At 38.0% G+C, this 23,717-nt stretch overlaps 1 protein-coding gene across 7 annotated transcripts in view; it reads right to left on the minus strand.

Moving 5' to 3' along the window:
* The window catches only part of SMAD2 (SMAD family member 2), an 83,306-nt gene that overhangs the window by 10,561 nt on the left and 49,028 nt on the right, over nt 1–23,717 (minus strand). For 6 of the 7 annotated variants that reach the window (XM_047826905.1, XM_047826908.1, XM_047826907.1 and 3 more), the window contains 8 exons: nt 22,129–22,218; nt 20,875–21,068; nt 19,648–19,782; nt 16,767–16,841; nt 7,050–7,103; nt 5,652–5,864; nt 2,592–2,729; nt 2,242–2,386 (listed from right to left, as the gene is read on the minus strand). In XM_047826905.1, coding sequence (XP_047682861.1) covers nt 2,242–2,386; nt 2,592–2,729; nt 5,652–5,864; nt 7,050–7,103; nt 16,767–16,841; nt 19,648–19,782; nt 20,875–21,068; nt 22,129–22,218 — 1,044 coding nt within the window. The remainder of the gene's footprint in view (nt 1–2,241; nt 2,387–2,591; nt 2,730–5,651; nt 5,865–7,049; nt 7,104–16,766; nt 16,842–19,647; nt 19,783–20,874; nt 21,069–22,128; nt 22,219–23,717) is intronic. The other variant, XM_047826911.1, reaches the window with a different exon arrangement.

The following is a 23,717-nucleotide window of genomic DNA, read 5'->3' on the forward strand; positions in this document are numbered from 1 at the left end:
AATGTTGGCAAACATGCTGGCATTTTAAGAAACTGAAAAGTAGTTTTAGAAATGTAACCATTAGCTCTACCTCCTCAGCTCCACTGTCAATAAGGATAAAAGGTTCCTGGTAACTGCCAATAGTTCACAGATAGGAGTATTTGACATTATTGTTAAAGGAAATGTTAAAGGAAACTACTTTATTACCCAAGGTAGATCTATCGGACTTTATACAAATAAAAACATACTGTGTGTTACTGCTTCTCATAATTACAGATTTTCAATTCTCTCTGAGTTAATGAACGGCAGAGTCCGTCATGCATGAAGGGCAGTACCTCTCTCCACCAATTAAAGCTGTGGTTAGCAGGAGACCTACGGACATATGTGGAATTCTCCCTGAGCTCTACAGTTCACATTGAATTCCGCTAAATTTCTGCTCCCATGTTCTGTAATATTCTAATCTTTTGAAGAAAAAAATGTGTGACCTAAAAGCCTGGTATCAGATAGTAACCATTTAAATTTGAATTTTAATATCAACTCAGGTCAATTTAAGTCCAAGGCAAAAAGGAACTCGGCATTCTTTAAAGGCATCATATGTCAAAAGGGAAATGATTAAAATAAAAGAGAAAAGTCACAAAATTATTTATTCTACCAATAGAACTTGGACAAAATAATGACAAGTCTTCATTCTAGGATATAAACATATAACACACTATATATTTCTTATAAAAGCATTTGACCAGCCGACCTCAAGTCTCATGATCCCAAGAGGCACACACCTCCCAAAATTTGTTCAAGATACAAAATCAGGTCCAAATGAAATGAAATACATTCTGAAGAAGGGCTCAAACTACTGGACGAAACAGGAATACTATTACTACACTATATGAGTATTTTCATACGCAGGCGTTCAGAGAGTGAGGAGTATGAGCGGCAGAAAGGCTAAGTATTTTACTTAAAATTCTAGCCTTAACTATGCTGAGGAAGTCTTTGCTTTCTCTGATGTGGAATTCAATCCACTGTTTAATTTGGTAATAACTTAATCTATCTTATCCCCTGCTGACACATTAGCCTTTGTAAAACTCAATTACGTGACTGTTACTACTACCTTCGGAGAGGGGGCTAAAAGTCAAGGAGAGCTTTCGTCAGGTCCCCCGTCTCCGCCACTTACAGTGCATCCCTGGGCAAATTATCAAATCTTTTCTAAGCCTATTTCCAAATAAGCATTCGTTTGAACCGCTTTTTGCAAACTTATTTAAAAAAAAAAAGGGAACAGAAACAGTTAATTCTTAGCCATGCTGAAATGAGTGAGATATTGCATTTAAAACAGAGGACAAGACCATGGGGAAGGGGAAAAATATTTATATAAATATAAATATAAATATAAATAATACAGTTACAAACAGGGAGGGAGCCAAACCATAAGAGACGTTTAAATACAGAGAACAAACTGAGGATCAAGGGAGTGGCGGGGGTCGGGGAGCGGGTGTGTGTGGAGATGGGCATCGAGGGGGGCATTTGTTGGGATGAGCACTGGGTGTTTTATAAAGTAAGTGATGAATCACGGGAATCTACTCCTGAAGCTAAGAGCACACCGTATACACTAGGTGTTAGCTAACCTGACAATAAATTATATAATAAACAAACAAACAAATAAATAAAATTAAAAAACAAAAACAAAAACAAAAACCACAGCACAGTGCCTGGCCCCTAACAAGTACCCCCTTCTATTACTGAATAAAGTTCTACCTCTTAACCTTATATTCAACTGGTCAACTTGTCTGTCCAGCCGCCTTCTCCTTTACCTTCCATACTCCAGTGACACGGAACTGGATTCTGTTGCCAGGATCACTGTGGCCCAACCCTTCAACCCCTAACTGAAATCCTACGCATCTTTCAGAATCCAGACCATGTGGCATCTCTATCAGAAGAAGCCTTCCCAGAGCCTCAGTGAAAGCGCCTCTCCTTCCACGAACTGACATAGCCTTCAAATATACCCCTTTTATGGTATTTAACACCCTGCATGACGTTACAGCGCATGTCTGCACAGGTTCTAATTCTGTCTTCTACACTGCCGGCATAGGAACTGGCAGTAGTTTTGAACGTAGAGACCTCCAACTCCCTTTTGTGATTTTGCATATGCTCTGCTGACTCCATAACCTTAAGGAAAATAGATCCGTGTGAACTCCAGAAGATACAAAGAATGGGGGAGAAAAGAATCAAACATTGTGGAAACTGAAGAACTGAATATGTATTTCATACCGGTATTCTGCTCCCCACCCTTTCACAAAACTCATTCTTATGGTGCACATTCTAGTTAGTTGATACACGGCTTCAAAACCCTGATTGACAGACTGAGCCAGAAGAGCAGCAAATTCCTGGTTGTTGAAGATCTTCAGATTACAGCCTACGATTGAAAAAAGTAAAAAAAAAGAAAAAAAAGAAAAAAAAATTGTGTGAAAAGAATATCATGATCAAGAAAATAATTTTAAAGGGGCTACAGATCTTAAAATGCAAGGATGCCAATCATCTCCTGATTCCTAAAATTAATAGCAACTAGAGAAGCTCAGCGCGCTGACACAACAGGTCTGCTGACACAGATGCATCCATACCTGGTGGGATTTTACACACTGTTGCCGGGTGCCAGCCGTATCTCTGATTACAGTTGGGGCTCTGCACAAAGATTGCACTATCGCTTAGGCACTCTGCAAAAACTTCTCCACCTATGTAATATAAGCGTACTCCTCTTCCTAAAACAAAATACATATGGGATTAGTTTCATAACATCTCCTGTTTCAGTATGACTTTGGGAGAGTCTTCTTGGAGGAGGATTAAAATGATAGAAGGTATTTTGATAACCTTTTCCATAGCAATGTTTTTCTGAGGTCTAACATTGAAACATACCACTCTGTATTTTTCCAAGGATTTTTTAACAATGATTTTATTGATTTGAAAAAATACACGCTTGTCAAAAGTACGTAAACGATGTAAAAAAGTACATGTAAAGAATTCCATACAAATTATATATTATTTTAAAACACGTAAAATAAATGGAGTTAAGTCTAAAGGAATTAAGTGTTTGGATAAATACACCTTCGTTATAATAGACAGTATTTCCTTAAAGATGCCACTAAGGTTAAGAAAAAAGTGAATAAAATCATCAAGAAGTTAGTGTCATTTGCCATTTTTACAATTATATTAAGGTGACCACCAAATCCCTAGGTAGATAAGCAGAACTAGGGGAGAAAAAATTATGCTGGAAGATTTTAATATACTTTTTTCAGAATCGGACAAATACACACAAAATATTAGAGATAGAAGGATTTAAAAAACCAACTGTGAAAGGTAGAGATCTCAGACAGCACCTAAGGTTCTCACTCCTGGTGTGCAGACATCTTTTCTATTATTCAGTCAAACACGAATCTAGGTGCTGCCGTTAAGGAATTTTTCGGATGTAATTAAGGCCTCAAATCTGCTGACCTCAAGAAAGGGAGGTCCTCTTTTGGCAGGCCTGACTTAATCAGGTGCTAGCCCTTAAAAAGGACGGGGCTGTCCCTGGTGAAAGTGATTCAAAGTGTGAGCGAGAGGGTTCAACACCAGAGATTCTCGGCTGCTGACCGTGAAGACAGAGGGCCCGCGAGGCAAGGAATGGAGGGGACACCCACTTGTTGAGAACAGCTTCTAGCTGTCAGTCTGCAGGAAATGAAGACCTCGCCGCTGTAACTTGAAGGAAGTGAACCCTGTGACAATCATGTGAGCTTGGAAGAGGCCCTCCAAGCTCCAGAGGAGGACACGACAAAGTCAATGCCATGATTTCCCCTCGTGAGATCCTGAGGAGACTCCTAACCCATGCCTGGACTCCTGACCTGCAGACACTGTGAGATCATAAATCCGTGTTGTTTCAGGCCGGCAAGCGTGTGGTAACATGTTACACAGCAAATGAAAACTAAGAAAACATTTAATACATAAACACAGAACCTGATGCCCTGCTCGTGTGACCACAGAATATTTGTAAAACAACCAAACATACACTTGACCACCAGGAAAAGATTAAATCCAAAAAGCAGAGATTTTCCAAGCTATAGTCTCTCATCAAAACCACCCAATAAGTTAGAAATTGAAAGTAAAAAGATCCAATAATTACGGCAACCTAAAATTATGTAGAGAAGTAAATACGGTAGAGGGAACCTGTTGAATTTTTATGCAGAACCCCAATTAAAACACAGGCAAAACCAGAATTATTTTAGTTAATGTAGGGTGGGTACTCAGAAGCCTTCCTTACCCACAAGACACCTAAGATTACACAAAATTTAAACATCAAGCAAGATTTGAGAAATTCCACACAAAGCAACATGAACAGACCTCTTTAAGTTACAGCACGTTTGCGGAATGATACTCGCTCTTTAGTGACCAGCATTATTTCTCACAAGAGGTCAGAGTTAATTCATTAGAAACTGAAGCAAACTATTGTTAAAAGAGGTTACTTTAAGGAAATGAGAACTATGTTCAGTTATATTAGTCAAACTTTTTCTACCTCATTGCCAAAAAAAATACTGGAGACTCAAAGAGTTGCTGTTTATGTGGATTGCATCTATGGAAACTTAGCACATTAGATATTAAAACTGAGATTCAAAAAAATTTATAATTCATTTAAAGTTCTAAATAATACATCTATTAAATACTAATATAAATAACGTTTATGAAAAATAACTATTTCCCCTCCCCACCCCCACCCCAAATTGGTGAGAACAGCAATGTTTTACATTTTTGCAAATCTCTCTAATGTCTGGCTTAAGAGAAGAAAGTTGGATTCTTATCAGATTCTACATGTAATCTCTTGCAAAATCACATGCCTTGTAGCTTCTGGAGTATTTCACTGTACATTCATGAGTGAATGAGAGTGAAAAAAAGGCAAATAGCATCTTAGTACCATTATGAAAGAAGTTTTGACCTCACGAACTTGCTGAAAGGGTGTCTGGGACTACCACATTTTGAGAACCTCTGAACTATTTTTTGACCTACGTACTAAATAGTAGTTTTTATTTATAATATCCTGCTTCGGGGGCACCTGGGTGGCTCAGTCGGTTGAGCGTCCAACTTCAGCTCAGGTCATGATTTCAAGGTTCATGGGTTCGAGCCCCCACTGGGCTCTGTGCTGACAGCTCAGAGCCTGGAACCTGCTTTGGTTTCTGTGTCTCCCTCTCTCTCTTCCCTCCCCCACCCCCACTCGCACTCTCTCTTTCAAAAATAAACACTAAAAAATTTTTTTAATAATAAAATAAAGTATCTTGCTTTAGATTAAGGGTGAGCAGATTTAATTATTTAGTATATTAATTCCCTGAAGGGGGAAATACTAGGGGACTGGAAAAAAGTCATGGTTTGTTAAAATTGTAATTCGAAAATCTGAACAGGACACTTTTATGGCTGGCAGAGGTGCAGCAAAGTAATTTTAACATGCATTTATCGAAGGACTTCCCGGAACCAAGGGTGCCAAATAAAGAGAAGCCAAAGGTCAGAGTCTGCAGATCTATTAAAGCAGCGAAGCTGTGCACTCACACTGACAAGAGACAAGGCAGGCGTTTCTGCACACAATCTTCTGATGTGGCAAACTGCACGATGCTCACATTATGAGTATATGGCACTGGTTCTTGACACAAGGTAAAAACACATACCTATATGTCTTCTTGTCATTTCTACGGTGGCATTTCGGTTGACGTTGGAGAGCAACCCTAGGCAGAACCTCTCTGAATTGGATGGATCTGTGAAACCGTCTACAGTGAGTGAGGGCTGTGATGCGTGGAAGGTCTCTCCAACCCTCTGGTTTAATTCATAATATGCTATTGAACACCAAAATGCAGGTTCTGAGTAAGTAACTGGCTGCAAATCTGGGGAAAAAAACCAAACCCATAAAAGCAAGAAATGTTGTGTGAACAGTTCAAGCCAAGAAAAGATTGAATATCATCAGATATCTGTACGTGCTCTATGCCAGCCTAAACTGGCTGCAGCTCAGGAAGCAGACTTAACATCTACACCACAGACTCCAGTCTCCATTAGATCATACCAGATTTTCAATGTTTCAAATTTCCCCCATCTCATTCGGTCATCTAATCTTCAAACATCTTTTTTAGACTTTCTGGGGGGTCATGTTCTACTAGTAGTTTTATCCTAGTTCCTGTTCAAATATAAAACCATCACGGGTAAAGTAAATCAACTTACATAATAAAACTAATTTTTCGTAGGATAATGTGGAATAAAGCTGGAGCAAGGACTGAGTCAAACGCCACAAGAAGAAAAATTCTATCATAATCATAGAACACAAAATACGACGTATTTTTGACATTGTCTATTTTAACATGAGATTCTCGGTGAGTTACCCTAGTTACACAAATAGAAAACCCATGCATATACAAGAAACAGAAAGTAATAAAACACAAAAGGCATGTAAGTAGAAACAGAATATGGAATCAAAAGAATCTACGTATTTCATGGACCACATGAATTTAACTTCTGTAATTTTGATTAAAAGACCCAAGGAGTATCATGAACATTTTGTAGAATAAACTCCTCATGTGTAGAAACTGCAGAGAAATTGGGAAATACTGAGGTAAAACGAAGGCCAAGGATAAACTACACGATGTACACACGCACGCAATCTTCCATACCCCATGCAGATTTGTGACTGTGTGTCTGTGTATATATACAGACACACACCTTTTTATATTAGTAATTGCTATTACAAAATATCGTAAAATAAACATACCCATATAAATCTAGCCATAATATATCATAAAACTTTCCATAAAGAATATGATTTCCATGGATAGAAAGATTTATTCGGCTTGATACAGTTTTAATAGTATTGATGTTTTAATAGTATTGAGTTTTAATAGTATTAAGGCAAATTATCGTTTTTAAAAAGCACTAATTTGAACAATCATTTGATTATTCATTGAGATCTGTTTCTCATGTATAGGAAAAATAATTTTCAGAGAAGACATCTGATTAACGGATATATTATAAAATGTGGGGGGGGGGAGGCGTGGGGGGGAGAGGAAGTATTTGCCACTTACCCAAACTATGATTAACAGGGGAAAGAGTAGTAGGAGACAGTTCTGCTGGAGATCCTGAAACAAAAGGAGTCAAATTTTGTAACAGATCTGCAAGTACTCCCAGAACTTCTGACCAAATAACTATAAAACTGGTTGCATCTGGTTGTAACTACCACAAATAATACAGATAGTTTACATCCTAACAATTCAAAATAGGCAACTGCGATATGTGAATTTAATTTTGGAGGCTTCAATATATAAAAGGTACGAGCGTATGAGCAGCCCTAGCTTCTAGCCGCCCAGTTCTCCTTCCCAAAGGCATCCAGTGTTGCCAGTTCTTTGTGCACCTTTCCAGAAACAGTCTATGAGCCACACAAGCAAATATATACTGTTTTGTGCCCTTCCACCCTGATTTTTATACACAAATGGTAACCATTCTGAACTTTGCTTTTTCACTACCGAACTTTATCAAGGAGGTCGATGTTTCCTTATTTATCGCTCTCCCTTCCTCCTTCTCTCTCTCTCAACATAAGCTGCATAATCTTACATTATGGTGTATTATGATCCCATATTGATGGATACTCAGACTATTTTCGATCTTCTGATTTATGAACCAAGACTGCAATGACTAATCTTGTACGTCTTGCATACTTCCAATCATATCATTCTCTTAAGAGAATCCGCCAGGTCAAAGGGTTATACATCCACAATTTTGATAGACTTTGCCAAAACTGTCATCTATAGAGGTGGTACCAGTTTACACTCCCGGTGGCAACATAAATGGTGAGAGGAGGATGCTGATGTGTTATCACTGACAGGTGAAAACATGGTTTTAACAAGTAGAGTTCTAATTTGTGTTTCTCTTATAAGTGGCATGGAACAGCTTTATTAAACTTTTTTATATTGCATTTCCTTTCTGTGAACAGTCTCTTCTTTTGCTCATGTTTCTACAGTGGTGTTGATCACCCTCACTGATTTATACAAGGGTCTTTATGTACTAGGGATATTAGTCCTTTTATGATATGGGTTGTAAATATTTGGTCATCTGTCTTAAGACTGACTCTTCCTAATTTTGATTAAGCAGAATTTTTAAAAACGATCATGTGTTTTAATTCGTGAATCATTTTGGGATATGTCACACTTCGATAAAACAGGTGTGACAGTTGGATATTCCTGACTTACTCTTAACCTTCAGGGGATACTTCTAATATTTTCCCATTAAGTAGGACGCTGATTTGGGGATGAGAGATAAAATTCCTTATTTAGCATTTTTGCATCAATAATCTCAAACAATACTGGTCTGTGGATTTACATTCTAACTGCAATGTTATACTGCCTCATGGAGACAATCTAGAAGCTTTATGTCTTTTTTAAGCTCTGTAACAGTTTACATAGCATTGTAATAAAGCATTTTTAATAGCTGTGTAAAATATAGAATGCCTGTGTAAAATTGTCTGTAGCTAACAATTTTCTAGGGTTTACCCTAAGACATTTCTCTTTTCCTTCCATGAAAGTTCACTGTTAAGATAGCTCTATTTTCTCAAGTCAGTTTTGGTAAATTACATTTTCTTAGAAAATGATCCATTTCTTCCTGTTTTAGGCAAACAGGTTAAACCTAATCAAGACAATAAGGAGAGGGGGCACAGATACATAAAATACACAAACACAGAAGAAAAAAACCAGAATCTTTCAGAGACTACTTCACCCAATTCCATGCAATTACATTTTAAAGCGCATTTGTCGTAAACGCTGTTAAGCAATCTTATAATTACAGAATACGTTGTGTTTTCTGGTCATCTTCTCTTCACGTTTGGGGAAAGTTATGCTAAAAAGCACGACCCACAGCCCCCACACTTCAAACAACACAGCAACAGTGCAGATGCAGAATAAGACAGGTGAGACCCCAGCCTCGCGCAGGTCTCCCCTCCCCCACGCCATTATAACCAGGACAAAATACCAGGCGGCAACAGGTGAGATGGCAACCCCCAAAGAAACCGATGAACCAAAAATAGAGAACAGGTGACAATTATTTTTCTGAAGACAGAACCGTCTTCCCAAACAAAAAATTAAGTTCTTGAGTTCTTTTTTTGTTCTTCAGTTTGAAAAATCTGCTGGCCAAGTCACAACAGGTCCAACTAAGAAAGGTCAAAATATATTTAGAACAATGAACTAAAACTCACCGTTTCCTGAAGCTGGTATAAAATAAACAAAGCTACCATGAGAAATGGAAGAAACTGCCCAAGTATTCTTATCTTTCAGCTATTGATTCCTCTATTAAGTACTTGTCACTTATCAAAAGCGACCAGATCTAGAAAGAATGGCTCGCTGTAATCACTCGTAAAATGTGTAAATGTTAACATAGGCTAACGATTTATTAGAAACTTTTTTTAAAGATGCAGATTAACGGGTAATTAACCAATTAGCTACTCATATATTCACACTGCCACTAAAGTCTGCGACTTCCAGTAACGAGAGTAAGTATCTTCAGTATTCAGGCAGTGGTTTCTAGTAGTACTGGAAGCCGAAGCATCTAGAGGAATACCTGTGTATCTCTGCATACAAGTTTGCCTGTAGTTGTAGGATACATTTTTCAATGATGAAATTTTAGATCAAAAAGAACGCGTGTTACATTTTTACAAGTGCCCAAGTACCTCCCCAAACGATTGGTCCCACAAGTTACGAGCTAGCGTATCTTCATTCTGCGCCTCTACCTTCTGACGCCTGCCTATTTGACAGGGTTAAAGAGGCTACTCTATTTTCTTTTCATTTTCGTTTTTGTTAGAAATAGCACGTTCGTGTACTTTTGTCCATTTTCCTATTACCTACGATCTTTTTCTTCTTGATTTATAAGTGGTTTTAAATTTCAAAATCAGGGGCACCTGGGTGGCTCAGTCGGCTTAAGCATCTGACTCCTGATTTGGGTTCAGATCATAATTTCCCAATTTGTGCCATCAAGCCCTGCGTCGGGCTCTGCACAGAGAGGAGCCTGCTTGGGATTCTCTCTCTCCCTCTCTCTCTCTGTACTCCCCCAGCCCCCACGTGCGTGCACTCTAAGTAAATAAACTTTAGAAAAAAATAAATGAATTTTGAAGTCAGTTATTAAGACTGGTCATTCATTTGCAACTATTTCCCCACATTTCTGGTTTCTTTTGACATAGCTTGCAAGGTAACATTAATTCTTTAAGTCAGACATTACTTTTTTAGAGCAGTAGGTTCACAGCAAAAGTGAGTACAATGAAGTACAAAGAACTCCCATATACCCATGTACACACACACGGACAAACTCCTCTGCAACGAGCACCTCGCACAATGGCTCATTCGTTGCCATCAAAGAAACGACGCCGACACACCGTTATCACCCAAAGCGCACAGTTTACACTAGGGTTTCATTGTTGGAGTTGTACATTCTATGGGTTTTAACAAGAATATAACATATATTCACCATGTAATCATCTAAAAAATAAAAATCCCCTGTGCTCTGTCTATTCATCTCTTCTTCCCCACGAGCCCCTGAGATATCACATATCTTTTTCTTGTCTCTACAGTTCTCCCTTTTCCAGAACGTCATGGAGTTGCAATCATAAAGTATGTAGCCCTTACACTTTGGATTCTTTCACTTGCATTGCGAATTTAAGGTTCCTCTACGTCTTTTCATGACTTGGTAGCCCATTACTTTTTAGCGCTGTGTAATACTCCTTTCTCTGGATGTACCACAGTCTGTTTATCCATTCACCTACTGAAGAACCTCTTAGTTGTTTCCAAGTTCTGGCAATTGTGAATAAAGCTGCTATACACATCCATATGCGTGTTTCTGTGTGTCCATACATTTTGAACTCTTTTGGGAAACACCATGGAGCGGGACTGCTGGATCATAAGGTAAGAGTATGTTTAGCTTTGTAAGAAGCTGCCACAATGTGTCTTCCAAAGGGATTGTCCCATTTTGCATTCCCACCAGCCGTGCATGAGAGTTCCTGGTGCTCCACACTGTCACCAGCGCTTGGCGTCACCAGTGTCTGGATTCTGGCCATTCTCATAGGTGTGTGGTAGTAACATTTTAAATTTTATTTATTTAAACTTGTCGATATTGTCTCTGATGGTTTTAAACCTTGTGTATTTCTCGTTCAGATTATTTAGGAAATTCCTCAGTGTCATGTACTAAAACTTAGAGGGTTTCATCTTTAACATTTAAGTGCTCCAAATGGAGTTCATTTGGTATGAGATGAATTACCTGTTCAGGGTTATCTTGCAATTTCTTTTGAGGAGTATTAGTTTGGATTTCTTGAGCAAAATTAATGGCTGAGGCTATATTAGTAAGTTCAAGTGTATTAGTCAACCCTAAATGAACAGATCTCAAATGAAACAACAAAAATAGAATTAGTCTTTCAAAAGGCATACACAAAAGGACAGTTAAAGGTCTTAAGGCCATTTCACCTGAATGTCTTTGCTTTTATATTACAGTGAAAACCATGAAGAACTAAAATTATCTACTCTTTTGTTTTTATACCACACCTGCTGAAAAGCAAGCTTTAAAAGGACCTAATTTACTGAATACAGACTAATCACTTTCACAAACCTTTCAGGAAACTGGGAATCATGTCGGGGTAACTCCTTCAACCTTAGCTCTACACCTCATTACCAAGCAAGTCGTACCTCAGCCATTAATCTCATTTCTCCCTATGTCATGAAACCAGCCCAGAGAAGTCTAGTGCAGCAGTCAAGAATGAGGTGTCTAGAATCTGACATCCTAGGTGCGTATTTCTCTCACTTTTTAGCTCTTTTTCTATGACGTTCACTGCAATGTTGTTTTATTTTTATTCTTTGTAAACACTGAACCTTTTAAAATTAAGAGAATAATTATTGCTGGATGATGTAAATTACATGGAATGTCTGTATTTTCTTTTTTTTAACCTATCTTTAATTTTTTATAATGAACACCCGCTTGCAGAATTCAAAATGTTGCAGCATAAGTTCATCTGTAAAATATTCTCCTGTATTTGACACAAAATGGTAGAGACATTAGATAAGGCAAAAAGAGAAAAAAGACACTTGTAATATGTCAATTCCAGCTCAAAAATGTGCTTATTATGTTATATGCATTTTCAAATTTTCAATGAGAATGAATTCTGTTTATGATGAGAATAAAGGTGCTTTTCTTTTGTTTTATTAATAACTTCTACAGGGTTTCCCTTATAATTAGAATGTAGAAGATGGAGAAAAACCCTGGATCCTAAATTAACCAGAAGAAAATACTGGAAACACACAAAAAACCGTATTTTTCTTTAGAGCTACCAAAAAGCTGGAGATCTATTTATGAAGCCTAAGTGAACTAGTTTACAGAGGCGGATGAAGTCTTCCTATGTAAGCAGAGAGTAGGAACCATTTTCATCACTGAGAGCATCCGCCAAGTCGGGACACAGACACACACAGGACTGGGCTTGCCAAAGGAAAAACCAAGTAACATTTTAATGGCCACGCACAGGCAAATGGAATCTGAAAGACCAAGCACGGACGTAGTCCTCTTCGCCAGTCAGTGTTAACCCACAGGTCTTTAGCTGAGGACAGGGTAGCAGGGGGAGTTGTGGGCGGGGCTGGAAAGCAGTGAGAGGTCCTGCAGTCTTGCCACACTCCTATCTGAAAACCTGCCGAGGGAGGAGGCTGCCCCTACTTTCAAGCCTGTGGTGATCTGATCTGATTAAAACATTAAATCATCATGCATCCAACTCAACTCCTAATCGTGTGGAAGAGATTAGCTCCTCAACTTAGCAACCAGAGAGAGAAAAGGGGAATGCTTTCCAAGGGAGAATGTGATCTACGGGACTCTCTAGTATTATTTCAGCATCCAATTAAAAGAACACATGAGACATACAAGGTAGCAGGAAAGACTGACCCTTAATGAAAAGATAAAAGACAACAGAAGCAGACCTACATGTGAAGCAGATACTGGAATTACCAGATCAAGACTTTAAACTGGAAACTGTAAAGCTGAAAAATAGATGATCTGAAATGAATTCACTGAATTGGCTTAACAGCAGACCAAAAGTTAGACCCTCTTATACACCACTTGACTCCCAACAAAGGTGCCAAGGTGAATCAACAGGAGAAAGAAATGTCTCTTCAACAAATGGCACCAGAATGCCTGGACAAGTGTCCAGGGAAATGGAAGGGTGGGCAGAGATGGTAAATATGTAGGTAAACACAAAAAGTTACTTTTTAACCCTTTAAAGAAACCACCACCTCAAAGTCTAAAGCAAAAATAACACCCCTCAGGGATTATACACACGTGTAAGTAAAATAAAGGATGACAGAAGCACAAATAACAGAGGTAGGTGAATGGAATTAGTGTTGTAAAATGCTTACACTGCACAGGAAGCTGTAAAATATTACAACTTAACAATCTAAGGAGAAGGTGACCAAACTGGCACTGTAATCACTAGAACACCGAGAGAATACTACTAAGTGCTACTGTTAACAAGTCAAGAGAGTGAATAGAATGGATTCAAACATAAACATATTTGACGAATTTGAAAGAAGGCAGGCAAATTATAAACAGAGGAAAAAAAACAGATGGGACAAATAGAAAAGAAACAGCAAACTGGTAACCCAAACCCAATGATAGTACTAATTACATGAAATAAAAAGAGAGTAAATGTTCCAATTAAAAGACGAAGACTGACACAGTAGGACATACAATGCTGTCCACAAGGGACACATTTTAAACACAACGATACAAACAAACTCAAAGGATGAAAAATCCACCATACAACCAATGAAATAAATAAGAAATGGTGATGTTAACAGGAGACACATTTTATAATGAGGGTCGAATTCATCAGAAGGACATAATAATTTTAAACGTGCACCTGTCAATGACTGAGATTCAAAATACACGAAGCAAAAACTGACAGGCCTACAGGAAGAGAAGGGCAAATCCAATATCTGAGTTGGAGACATTAACGCTCCTCTCCATTACTGACAGTACAAGTAGAGAACAATGAGAGGGGATTAGGAAGATCTAAACACCACCACTGAGCATGCCCGAAATGACGTAGAGAACATCACATGTGCAGAACAGACCTTCTTTTCAATTATACATGAAACTCTTATCTCTACAAATGAGCCACGCTGTGGCATAAAACAACTTTAGTAAATTTCCAAAGACTGAAATCGTGCATGTTCTTTTGGGCCGTAACAGAATTAAGTTAGAAATCTAGGAAGTATCTAGAAAACTCCCACAATTCTAAAAAACCAGAGTTTAAAGAGAGTTCAATTTTGCTCTAAATTGGGGTCCTGCGCCAGTCAGAACTCACTACAGTGCTGAGAGAGGAGTAGATAGCGGGTAGAAGCCTGGTGGTTGAACCAACTTTTAACACCTCGTGAATCAAGTACGTACACTGTCATTACGAGAAATAACTTACATGTATCATTTGGAAAAAGTACCATCTCCCCACTGTAACGGAATTAGAAATACTAGCCTCGGTTCAAAGCAAGACCCCGAAACACTGAATCCGTTGTAGTTGATTTCACTTCTTCTCTCCTTCTCAAACTGGACCTTTATCATAACCAATGATTATCTGCACCTCATCACTCCTCCCCTGTGTCAGCCCTATGATCAAATAGGGATTCATGCACTCACTGGAATCCTTGTGACCTTCTGTGTCTGGCTTCTTTCACTTAATATAACGCTTCCAAGGTTCATCTTCGTTGTACCATGGATCAGTACATCATTCTTTTATACGGTTGAATAATATTTCACCATACAGACACACCTCATTTAATTTATCCATTCATCATTTGATGGACAATTGGGTGGCCTCCGCTTTTGCACTACTACGGGTAATACCTAAGTGAACATTTGTGCACAAGTTTAGTGTGGACGTGTTTTCAATTTTCTTGGGTATATACCTAGGAGTGAAATTGCTGGGTCACATTGTTATTCTACATTTAACTTTTTAAAGAACAACAAACTTTTCCAAAGCAACCAAACCACTTTACATTCTCACCAGCAACAAATGAAGACGCCCGACTTGTCCGAATCCTCACCAACACTTGTTATTGTCTCTTTCTGATTTAGCCAATGTAATGGTGTGAAGTGGGATGGTACCGTGCTGTTGATTTGCATGTCCCTGATGACTAATGATGTTGAGCATCTTTTCCTGGCATTCACTTTTAAATGTCACAGTGGCAGTTGTCCATCATGGGGCAAAAAGGAACACGACCGGTTCAAGAATACAGATCTTTGGCATACAGGCGTGACAGGAAGATGTGTTTGGAAAGCCATATGATGTGTGCAGTAAGACAGTGTGCATTAAGATGCACTGTTATTTCCAGTGGTCATTAGATTATCTACATTTCTTGGTTATCTATTACTCTGAACAGTTACAAGTATGATCTGCTACAGGAGAAGCTTCTTCATCTGGGAGTCTAAATAATGGAAAGATGTGAACAACAGAATCATTGTGAAAGCCAGTCCCCAGCCCCCCACTCCCGTCAATGCTAATTCATGTAAAAATAACTTAGATTATCATAACTACAGAATGCTTTAGTATAAACTGTGTAGAAAAACTGATGGTGTAATTTGACAGGCTGTGATACTAAAGTATCCAATCCTTAAGACTGCAGACAGGGAGAAACAGAGGAAATCAGACAATTACCATGTCACCACAACTACCTCACTGGCAACCTAATTAGTTCTGATGGATTATACATGTTATTGCAGAAGAACTGTTTTAAGGCTTTGACACGTAATATTTATTACATGCTGAAACTTTTTCTCCACTGCATCTGGAGCGGAGAGCTAAAGATTAAGAATTAACTGAATCTGGTCAGGTACAAGGTGTTTTGTGTAAACAACCTACTATCATTCAGAACTCACTATTAAGTTAAAGGAGCACAATGGGGCACCTGGGTGGCTCAGTCGGGTAAGTGTCCAACTTCGGCTCAGGTCACAGTCTCACAGTTCATGAGTTTGAGCCCCACTTCGGGCTCTGTGCTGACAGCTCAGACCTTGGAGCCTGCTTCGGACTCTGTCTCCCTCGCTCTGCCCCTCCCCCACTCATGCTCACTCGCTCTCAAAAATAAACATTTTAAAAACTTTAAAAAAAAAATGGAGTACTGAAAAGCTGATCCTCATCCCCCATCTGCAAATTCCTCAGAAAATCTGTTACTGGGTTCATTATGGTTTTTCATCACAAACACGTTTTTTCATCGGGTAACTAAAACTTTAAACAGAAGTACAGAATACTTAAGAAGAAAAGTATTTGAGAGTTTCTAAATTTTCATTCAATCTAAGGAGAGAAACCGGTAACAATTATTCTGCACAGCAGCATGTGTTAATTTTTCATTGACAAGAGGGCCCTCCCTTCAATGGTTCAAATATGATTATATCAATATAGAAGGTTCTTTTTTTGATGCATATCCCCACTTCTCTAAATTTAAGAGTTATAAATAAGGGGCACCTGGGTGGCTCAGTTGGTGAAGCATCCAACTTCGGCTCAGGTTGGGATCTCACTATTCATGAGTTCAAGCCCCTCATCGGGCTCTGTGCTGATGGCTCAGAGCCTGAAGCCTGCTTCAAATTCTGTGTCTCCCTTTTTCTCTGCCCCTCCCCCACCTGTGCTGTTTCTCTCTCAAAAGTAAACATTAAAAAAAAAAAAAGAGCTGTAAATAATTCTTGTGGATTCCAAACAGGACAAAAACATATTATCTCATTGTTGAGGAATTTTGAAAGGTAAGTTTTACCTGTATCCATACTTTGGTTCAACTGTTGATCACTCGTTTCTCCATCCTCACTGATATATCCAGGAGGTGGCGTTTCTACAAAAGTTCAGAACAAATCAAGCACAGTTGCAATTTCATCTCACCACCTTTGTCCTACTACCAAAGATAACTAAAGAATCACTCTGAATATTATATAACATTATTATAAAAAGCAATATTTGGGACTAAGGGCTTAAAATTCAGGTTTTGATCCAAATCTTATAGGTGAATCCTTAAAGCCTACTTGTAATATGATCAAGCTCTCTAGGCATATTTTCTTAGCTATTATTTACATATCTGGCTCATTCCCATATGTATATTTTCTGGGGCAAGAGCCAAAAATAGAACTTCAAAGATGCCTCAGTACTGAATCAGTATGCTTCAAAGACATTAGTACCTACAATTTTTTTTTTTTTTAAACTAATGGCCATCATCGATGGGTTACACCTAAGAGGTGATTAAAGGACACACCACACGTATGAAATTTCAGATTACAAAGTACTACGGGCTCACATTAGGTTCTATGGGTAAAATAGGGTAATATGGTTCAGGCCTGGTCTCGCTTGAGTTTCACCTACAAAGTATACTTACTTCTCCAGGGATTTCTAACCAGTAAATCCTGAGTGTTTGAAGCAGAAATTTAAATCCAAACAGACTACTGCACAAACCTGAGGTAAAATACTCCCTGAAGGTAAGAAAAGTAAGATTCTAATGTGCCATTTCCAAGATGCTTTATGAACAAGATGTTTACATTCAGGAGGCATCTGAATAGCTGAATAGGCTTCGTGTAAAATAAATACATTTCTATAATTTTACCAACTATAATTTCAAGGAGGAAAACTAAGTTTAAGGGATTATCAACAGTTTAACATTTAGATGGCTGGATAGTTTTAAGCAATTCAAGATAATGTAATTATCAAAAAGGAGAGGGAGAAAATGTGGGTTAAAGGGCTTCTTTGTTTAACCCTTTACACTCTCCCTTCAACACGCTAACTGCAAATCTGAAGTTTCAAACTCTTCATTAAGTGTCAATACCTTAAAAGTATTACTGATGAAATTCTCAGAATAAAATACCTTCAAATGCTCAAGCAATAAAGAACACAAAAATAAGACTAATGCACATCCTTATGTGCATATGCACTACCTTAAAGGTTAAAGCTAATAAAATTAAACAGAGCTATGCTTTGCCAGTTTAACCATCCATGTCTCAAAGGTCTAAACAGGAAGAAATACAGAACTTTTAAATACTTTATCCTGTTTTGCTTTTCTCCATTATTATGTATAAAATAATAAATAATAAAGCTATTATCATTTTGGAGAAAATACTAAAATTTCCTTTGAAGTGGAACAAAAAGCGAACCCTTAACTTTCACTGTCAGCTGGAGCTGGGTAAAGCCCCATTGTTCAGAAAGGCAAATAGGTGTGATCCACTTTTGATTTGCTACTTTGTAAAATAAACCAAATCTAAACAAAGAAAGAAAGGAAAATAAACCCAAGCATCTCCACAAGGAAAAACCACTAACCGTTTTGATTAACAGCCTTCCAAATAATTACCGGGTAGGTGTCTTACAAGACTGTATGCTTACGTCTCGGTTTCCTAGTATTGTTGAATAATACAAATTCCCACATCAAAGACTTAAAATGTGCCCCCCACACCACACACAACCATGTCCGGCCAAGTCTTCCCCGGCGAGTGACCTGTTTCAGTCCTGCCCTCCCCTGCTGGTCCTCGCATTCCACCCGGCTCTAGGCCCTGCCCTCTTAACTTCTCAAAAAGTGTGTTTCCCAGCAACCTAAAAGGCAGTCTTAAGCTCTCTTTTGGAACAAAATAATTGTAAAAAAAAAAAAAAAAATTATGCACATTAAAACAATCAGGAAACACTTTCTACCTTAAATTTAGCTATTTTTAAAAATCCTTTTTATGTCTTTAAATTGTCAACGAACAAGCATTTCTTCCATGAGACATATTAAAGAGATCTTTTTTTAAATGTACTGGAAACTAACTTCCTTATGTATTTTCTGTTGTATACTGAAAATAAGAGTGGAATGGAGACGCTGTTACAAAAGGAGAAAAAAAATGAGACACTAAAATATCCAATGGGTAGCTTCATCCCCATTTGAATATGGTACCTTTAATTTCTGCTGGGGGGGGGGACCCCAAAAAACAAAAAAGGGAAACACAAAGTAAGAAAGTAAGAAAATATTAGTTGTTCTCCTAAAAGAACAGTGAAAACTAAAAGTGCGTTGTGGTGTATTACTAGATCACCTACTACAATAATCTGAGCAGGATTTGAGAACCATGTAGTTAAATTCATTCACTTCCCAGCAGAGGTGACTGGGGCCCAGATGAAAAAGAACTGAATTAGAGGATTTATGATTTTCAGTACAGCAGTGTTGCTCCATCTGTAGGAACTCAAATATTTTATCTTCTATAGGCATAGTACTTTTCTCTTTAACATTATCGAGCTATCTATGAAAATGATTATTTGGGTGGTTTTTAGTTACACTTGCTTCAGGAATACCTTTTTCCTGAACAAGTTATTTTGCTTACATTCTGCATCTCTCTTAGCTTCAACAACTAAGACAAACTTACTAAGATCTTTTCTTTTCTGCTTCTCACAGTACTTTGATTAAAGCCACTGCAAAAGAAAATGAAATATAAAGTAAAACTTTTCTCCAGACAAACGTGTTTAAAGTACGAGGCTTATACATTTCACAAAATAACCAACAAAGCAGATTTTTCTATTCAAAATCCAGAAGCATTTTTTTTTAAGTCAAATCACATCTTACTAGCATGTGAATATTTATGAACAAAATCTGTTTATCTATCCCAATTTTCAGGAGATTCAGAAGGTGAAAATACCTGGGATGTAATTACTCTGTGGCTCAATTCCCGCTGGGAAATTAGTGTTTTCTGGAATGGAGTGGGTGTAATCATCCAGGGGAGGCAGTTCGGTCAGGATCTCGGTGTGCCGTGGCACCAATACCGGAGGCAAAACTGAAAGAGTAAAAGGAACCCAGGTTAATGGCAAAGAGCACAGGATGGGCACCAGGGAAGGGGGACAGACCAGACCTTTATTAAAAAAGTTCACACACACACAAAAGGAAGTAGCCTGCTTCATTTTTAAAATTTAGGGTCCATCCATTTGGCCTTATATCAGTTCCTAAGAAATTGACAAATCTGACTGGTCTTAATTTGCCATGGAGTCCAGAATCTAAATTTTCAAGTTTCAATTTATCCTGTACTTTGAGGAACAAGGACATTCTGGTAATACTATAATATTACCGTAAGAGTTCATATATCCCCATTGGAAAAGTTGCAGGAAGATCTGTGAAGTCGGACTTAGGCCATTTCTAGAAACATAGCTGTACTGAAATTGAAAATTTAAAAATTTTCAAGTATGCCGCCAACTAAGTAAACTAAAAGTCTTGCTGTGGATTTCACAATCTGCTTAGATACAGATGATACCATTAAAGTGCTTCAAAGAAAATACTAAAGAATAAAATGACTGAAAACAGCTCAGGCAGCAGACAGGTACAGAGGTGTATCAGTTTAGTTCCAGCCAGACTGTGAATCCGGAGATTAGAACTTCCTGAATAGGGGCTCCTGGGTGGCTCAGTCGGTTAAGCATCAGACTTCAGCTCAGGTCATGATCTCACAGTTCGTGGGTTCGAGGCCTGCGTCAGGCTCTGTGCTGACAACTCAGAGCCTGGAGCCTGCTTCAGATTCTGTGTCTCCCTCTCTCTCTCTGCCCCTCCCTCCCTCATAATCCCATGCACGTGCACTCTCTCTCTCTCAAAAAAAATAAACATTACAAAAAAAAAAAAAAGAATTTTCTGGATATGTAATTTTGAGGTCAAATAGTATGCTATCCCAAGAAACTGACATCTCTTATCCTCTCAAGTTTATTTTCCCATATTTAAAACGTTTTAAAAGTAGTTTTAATTATTACCAAATAATACACTAAATTTCAGGTAATTTATTGCAATTTTACACCAAGATTTCCCAGGGGCAATTACATAGCAGTGCCTCATTTACTTAAGTTCAAGCATTTAATTTAAAACAAGGAAACAAATCTAATTTTTCTACCTGGTGTTTCAACTCTCTGGTAGTGGTAAGGATTTACACATACTTCATCCTTTTTAAGATTGAAAGCATATTCGCAGTTTTCAATGGCTTTGAGTTCATGGTGACTGTGAAGGTCAGGCCAACGCCACAATCGGCAATATATCACATGTGGCAGTCCTTTTCGATGAGACACTTGCAGACGGCCATCCAGAGACCTGTCGAGAAGCAAGGGGAAAGAAACGTGGGAACTTTAAAAAAAAAAAAAAAACAGGCGCAGCTGACTGGGCTAAATTAATACAGTACGAGCATAAAGAAAGGAATGACAGACATTTAGTTAGTTTTAGTGAGTACAAGGAAGAAAAATGTACTATTTAATGGGTCGGATATAAAAGCAAGCAGCACCACGCTACAGATGTTTCTCATAAATAGGCTACGTAAATGACTCAGATGTCAATGAATGGCTAACCACTTGGGAAGAAATTGAGTTTTTTAAAAAAAAGATCATAGAGTCTGCTCGAAAAACTTTTTGTCAACTTCTATCTTGAGTAAATCAAACTCTTATTTAGGGATACTTTGAAGGGCATTGATATTGTAGGTGACTGAGTTATCAAAAAAAAGGAACTAGTGTGAGGAATGGGAAGTACCAACAATGATGTAAAGTAACTTACTCAATCTAATGTAACTCATTACCCAGTTGTGACTGTTTTGAGGACCGAGGTATATTCCTACAGCTCACACATAAATGCAGATGGTGATGAGTATGATGAGATGAAATGGACATATACCAAAATGCTCAAAAAGAGAATAAGGTGACTTTAAAAAAAAGAGAACATAAAAATGAGTTAGCCTAGCGTGAATTGTGATAGGAGGGGCTTGGTAAATAACTACGTACTTATTAGTATAAAGAAGATGAGTTTAGATGATAGCAAGAAATTTAGCAAAAACTGGTTAGGTATCTACTTGAAAATTAGGCCAACAACAGATTATAATCTAGTCTCAAAATCAAATGAGAATAGAGTTATTATCGAAGTTCCTATTCTTTAGGGGATGCAGTAATTTAAAGAAGATTCAAAAGTAGAATTTCATTGATCAAAACAGCAGCTGACACATTTAATATATCATTAATACTGGCAAGCAGGTATTTTAAATGCCATGCCTTATTTACATTAAGGAAACATCCTAGGCAAAATGATACTGAGCAACCCCTTACAGGTCTTCCAAAACAGCCCCCCCGCCCCAAGATTGCTAGGATTCCATAGAGGGCAGAATATTCACCTGGTTTGTTCAGAGAAGCTGTAAAGGCCTGCTGTATCCCACTGATCTATCGTATTTGGTGTACTCAGTCCCCAAATTTCAGAGCAAGTGCTGTGCATAAATTGAAAAACAAAAAATTGATGTGAACATGGAAGCATGGTTATTCAAAATACCATGATGTAAAACATGGAAAATGTACAGAATACTTCCTTCACCCAGAAAATATATACACATTGCTTCACTTTTGCACGGGCTTTTAGTGCTGGTTTCTATATTTTCTATATGAAGGAAGCCAATAAAATGGAACATGTGACTCCAGATAAGTTATGATTATGTTTTAAAAATGTGAACACCAATGCTCTCTAGCTTAATGAAATCATACCTATAATGCCCCTTCCAATTTCCACTACTCACAGCAAAAGATCTAACACCTATGCCATCAGCCTTACTAACAGTGCGTCGTTTTATAATCTAGTTTAAAAACTTAGCTAAAAATGGATGTCGACTGGTCTTTTTAATACAGGAAAAATTTCACTTAAATTAGATACATACCCAAAGTTAATATTTTCACATTATTTGTTTGAGAAACTCACACGTTCAGTTCTACTGGAAGTTATTACTGCTCTCTTATTGCTACGATGGAGAAGGAAGTGCATTTTGAAGTCATTCTAACAAAGCATAACCACCTTAAAAGTTCTGAGAAACTGCTGTGAGGATATGTCAAAGTACCAAATTCTAAAATGGCAGGATGAATATAAAAGATGTGCTGTGTCTCGTTTTCAAAAATCAATGCACCTGAAAGACACAGACCAGAAAGGTCTCAAACTTTTTCTTCCACATCTCCTTCCAGAACATCGGCATGCCCAGAGATAATTCTCCCTATTTTCCCTGCCACAATTTCAAAGTAACTTCTTATCTGTGGGAGGAGGGAAGGAGACCTTCAAAGGCAGTCTGCAATGGGAACTTGTGCCTGTCAACGTGTCTCAAGTCAGAAGCTGTACTTTTACAATCAGAGTCAAAAGGTAATTTCTGAAACAAACTCAAACTCCATTTCTCTCATATTACAAAATCATCAAAATTTCAAAGAGGAGGAAGAACCGTTTCAAAACAATATTTGAAAATAAAATCAAACAACTGATTAAACTCCAGGTGCACACACTGCTAAAGAGCTAACTGAATCAACATTTCAAAGGACAATGGTGAGAAGTGCTGTCTTCCTGTGGCCCGAAAACACACATCGCGGCTGCTGGGCTCTAGGGCTCCAGGGCCTCTCCCAGGGCCTCCAGACACTTTTCAGGCCATGCCTTGGGGGCCACAGCAACTATACTGGTTGGCTTTTACAAATGCATTTTTTGATACTCCCCAGCACCCTTTTAAGATACTTAACAGATTCTCTTGCTTTTCAGGCTTCAGAAATCGATCTTTCATTTTCCAAAAGACAAAAGTCAGAAAAAGCCAAGAAACTGGAAAATAATTTAATCTTTTTCCCCCAAAGACATACTGACTATAAATAAAACCCATGACCACACATGGTTCTTCTAAGATATTTATCAAGTGTCTACTGAGAACATATACCACCATGTAGCTTAAATCACGAACAAAATCACCTA

Source organism: Prionailurus viverrinus, chromosome D3, assembly GCF_022837055.1.
Source record: "Prionailurus viverrinus isolate Anna chromosome D3, UM_Priviv_1.0, whole genome shotgun sequence".
Taxonomy (NCBI): domain Eukaryota; kingdom Metazoa; phylum Chordata; class Mammalia; order Carnivora; family Felidae; genus Prionailurus; species Prionailurus viverrinus.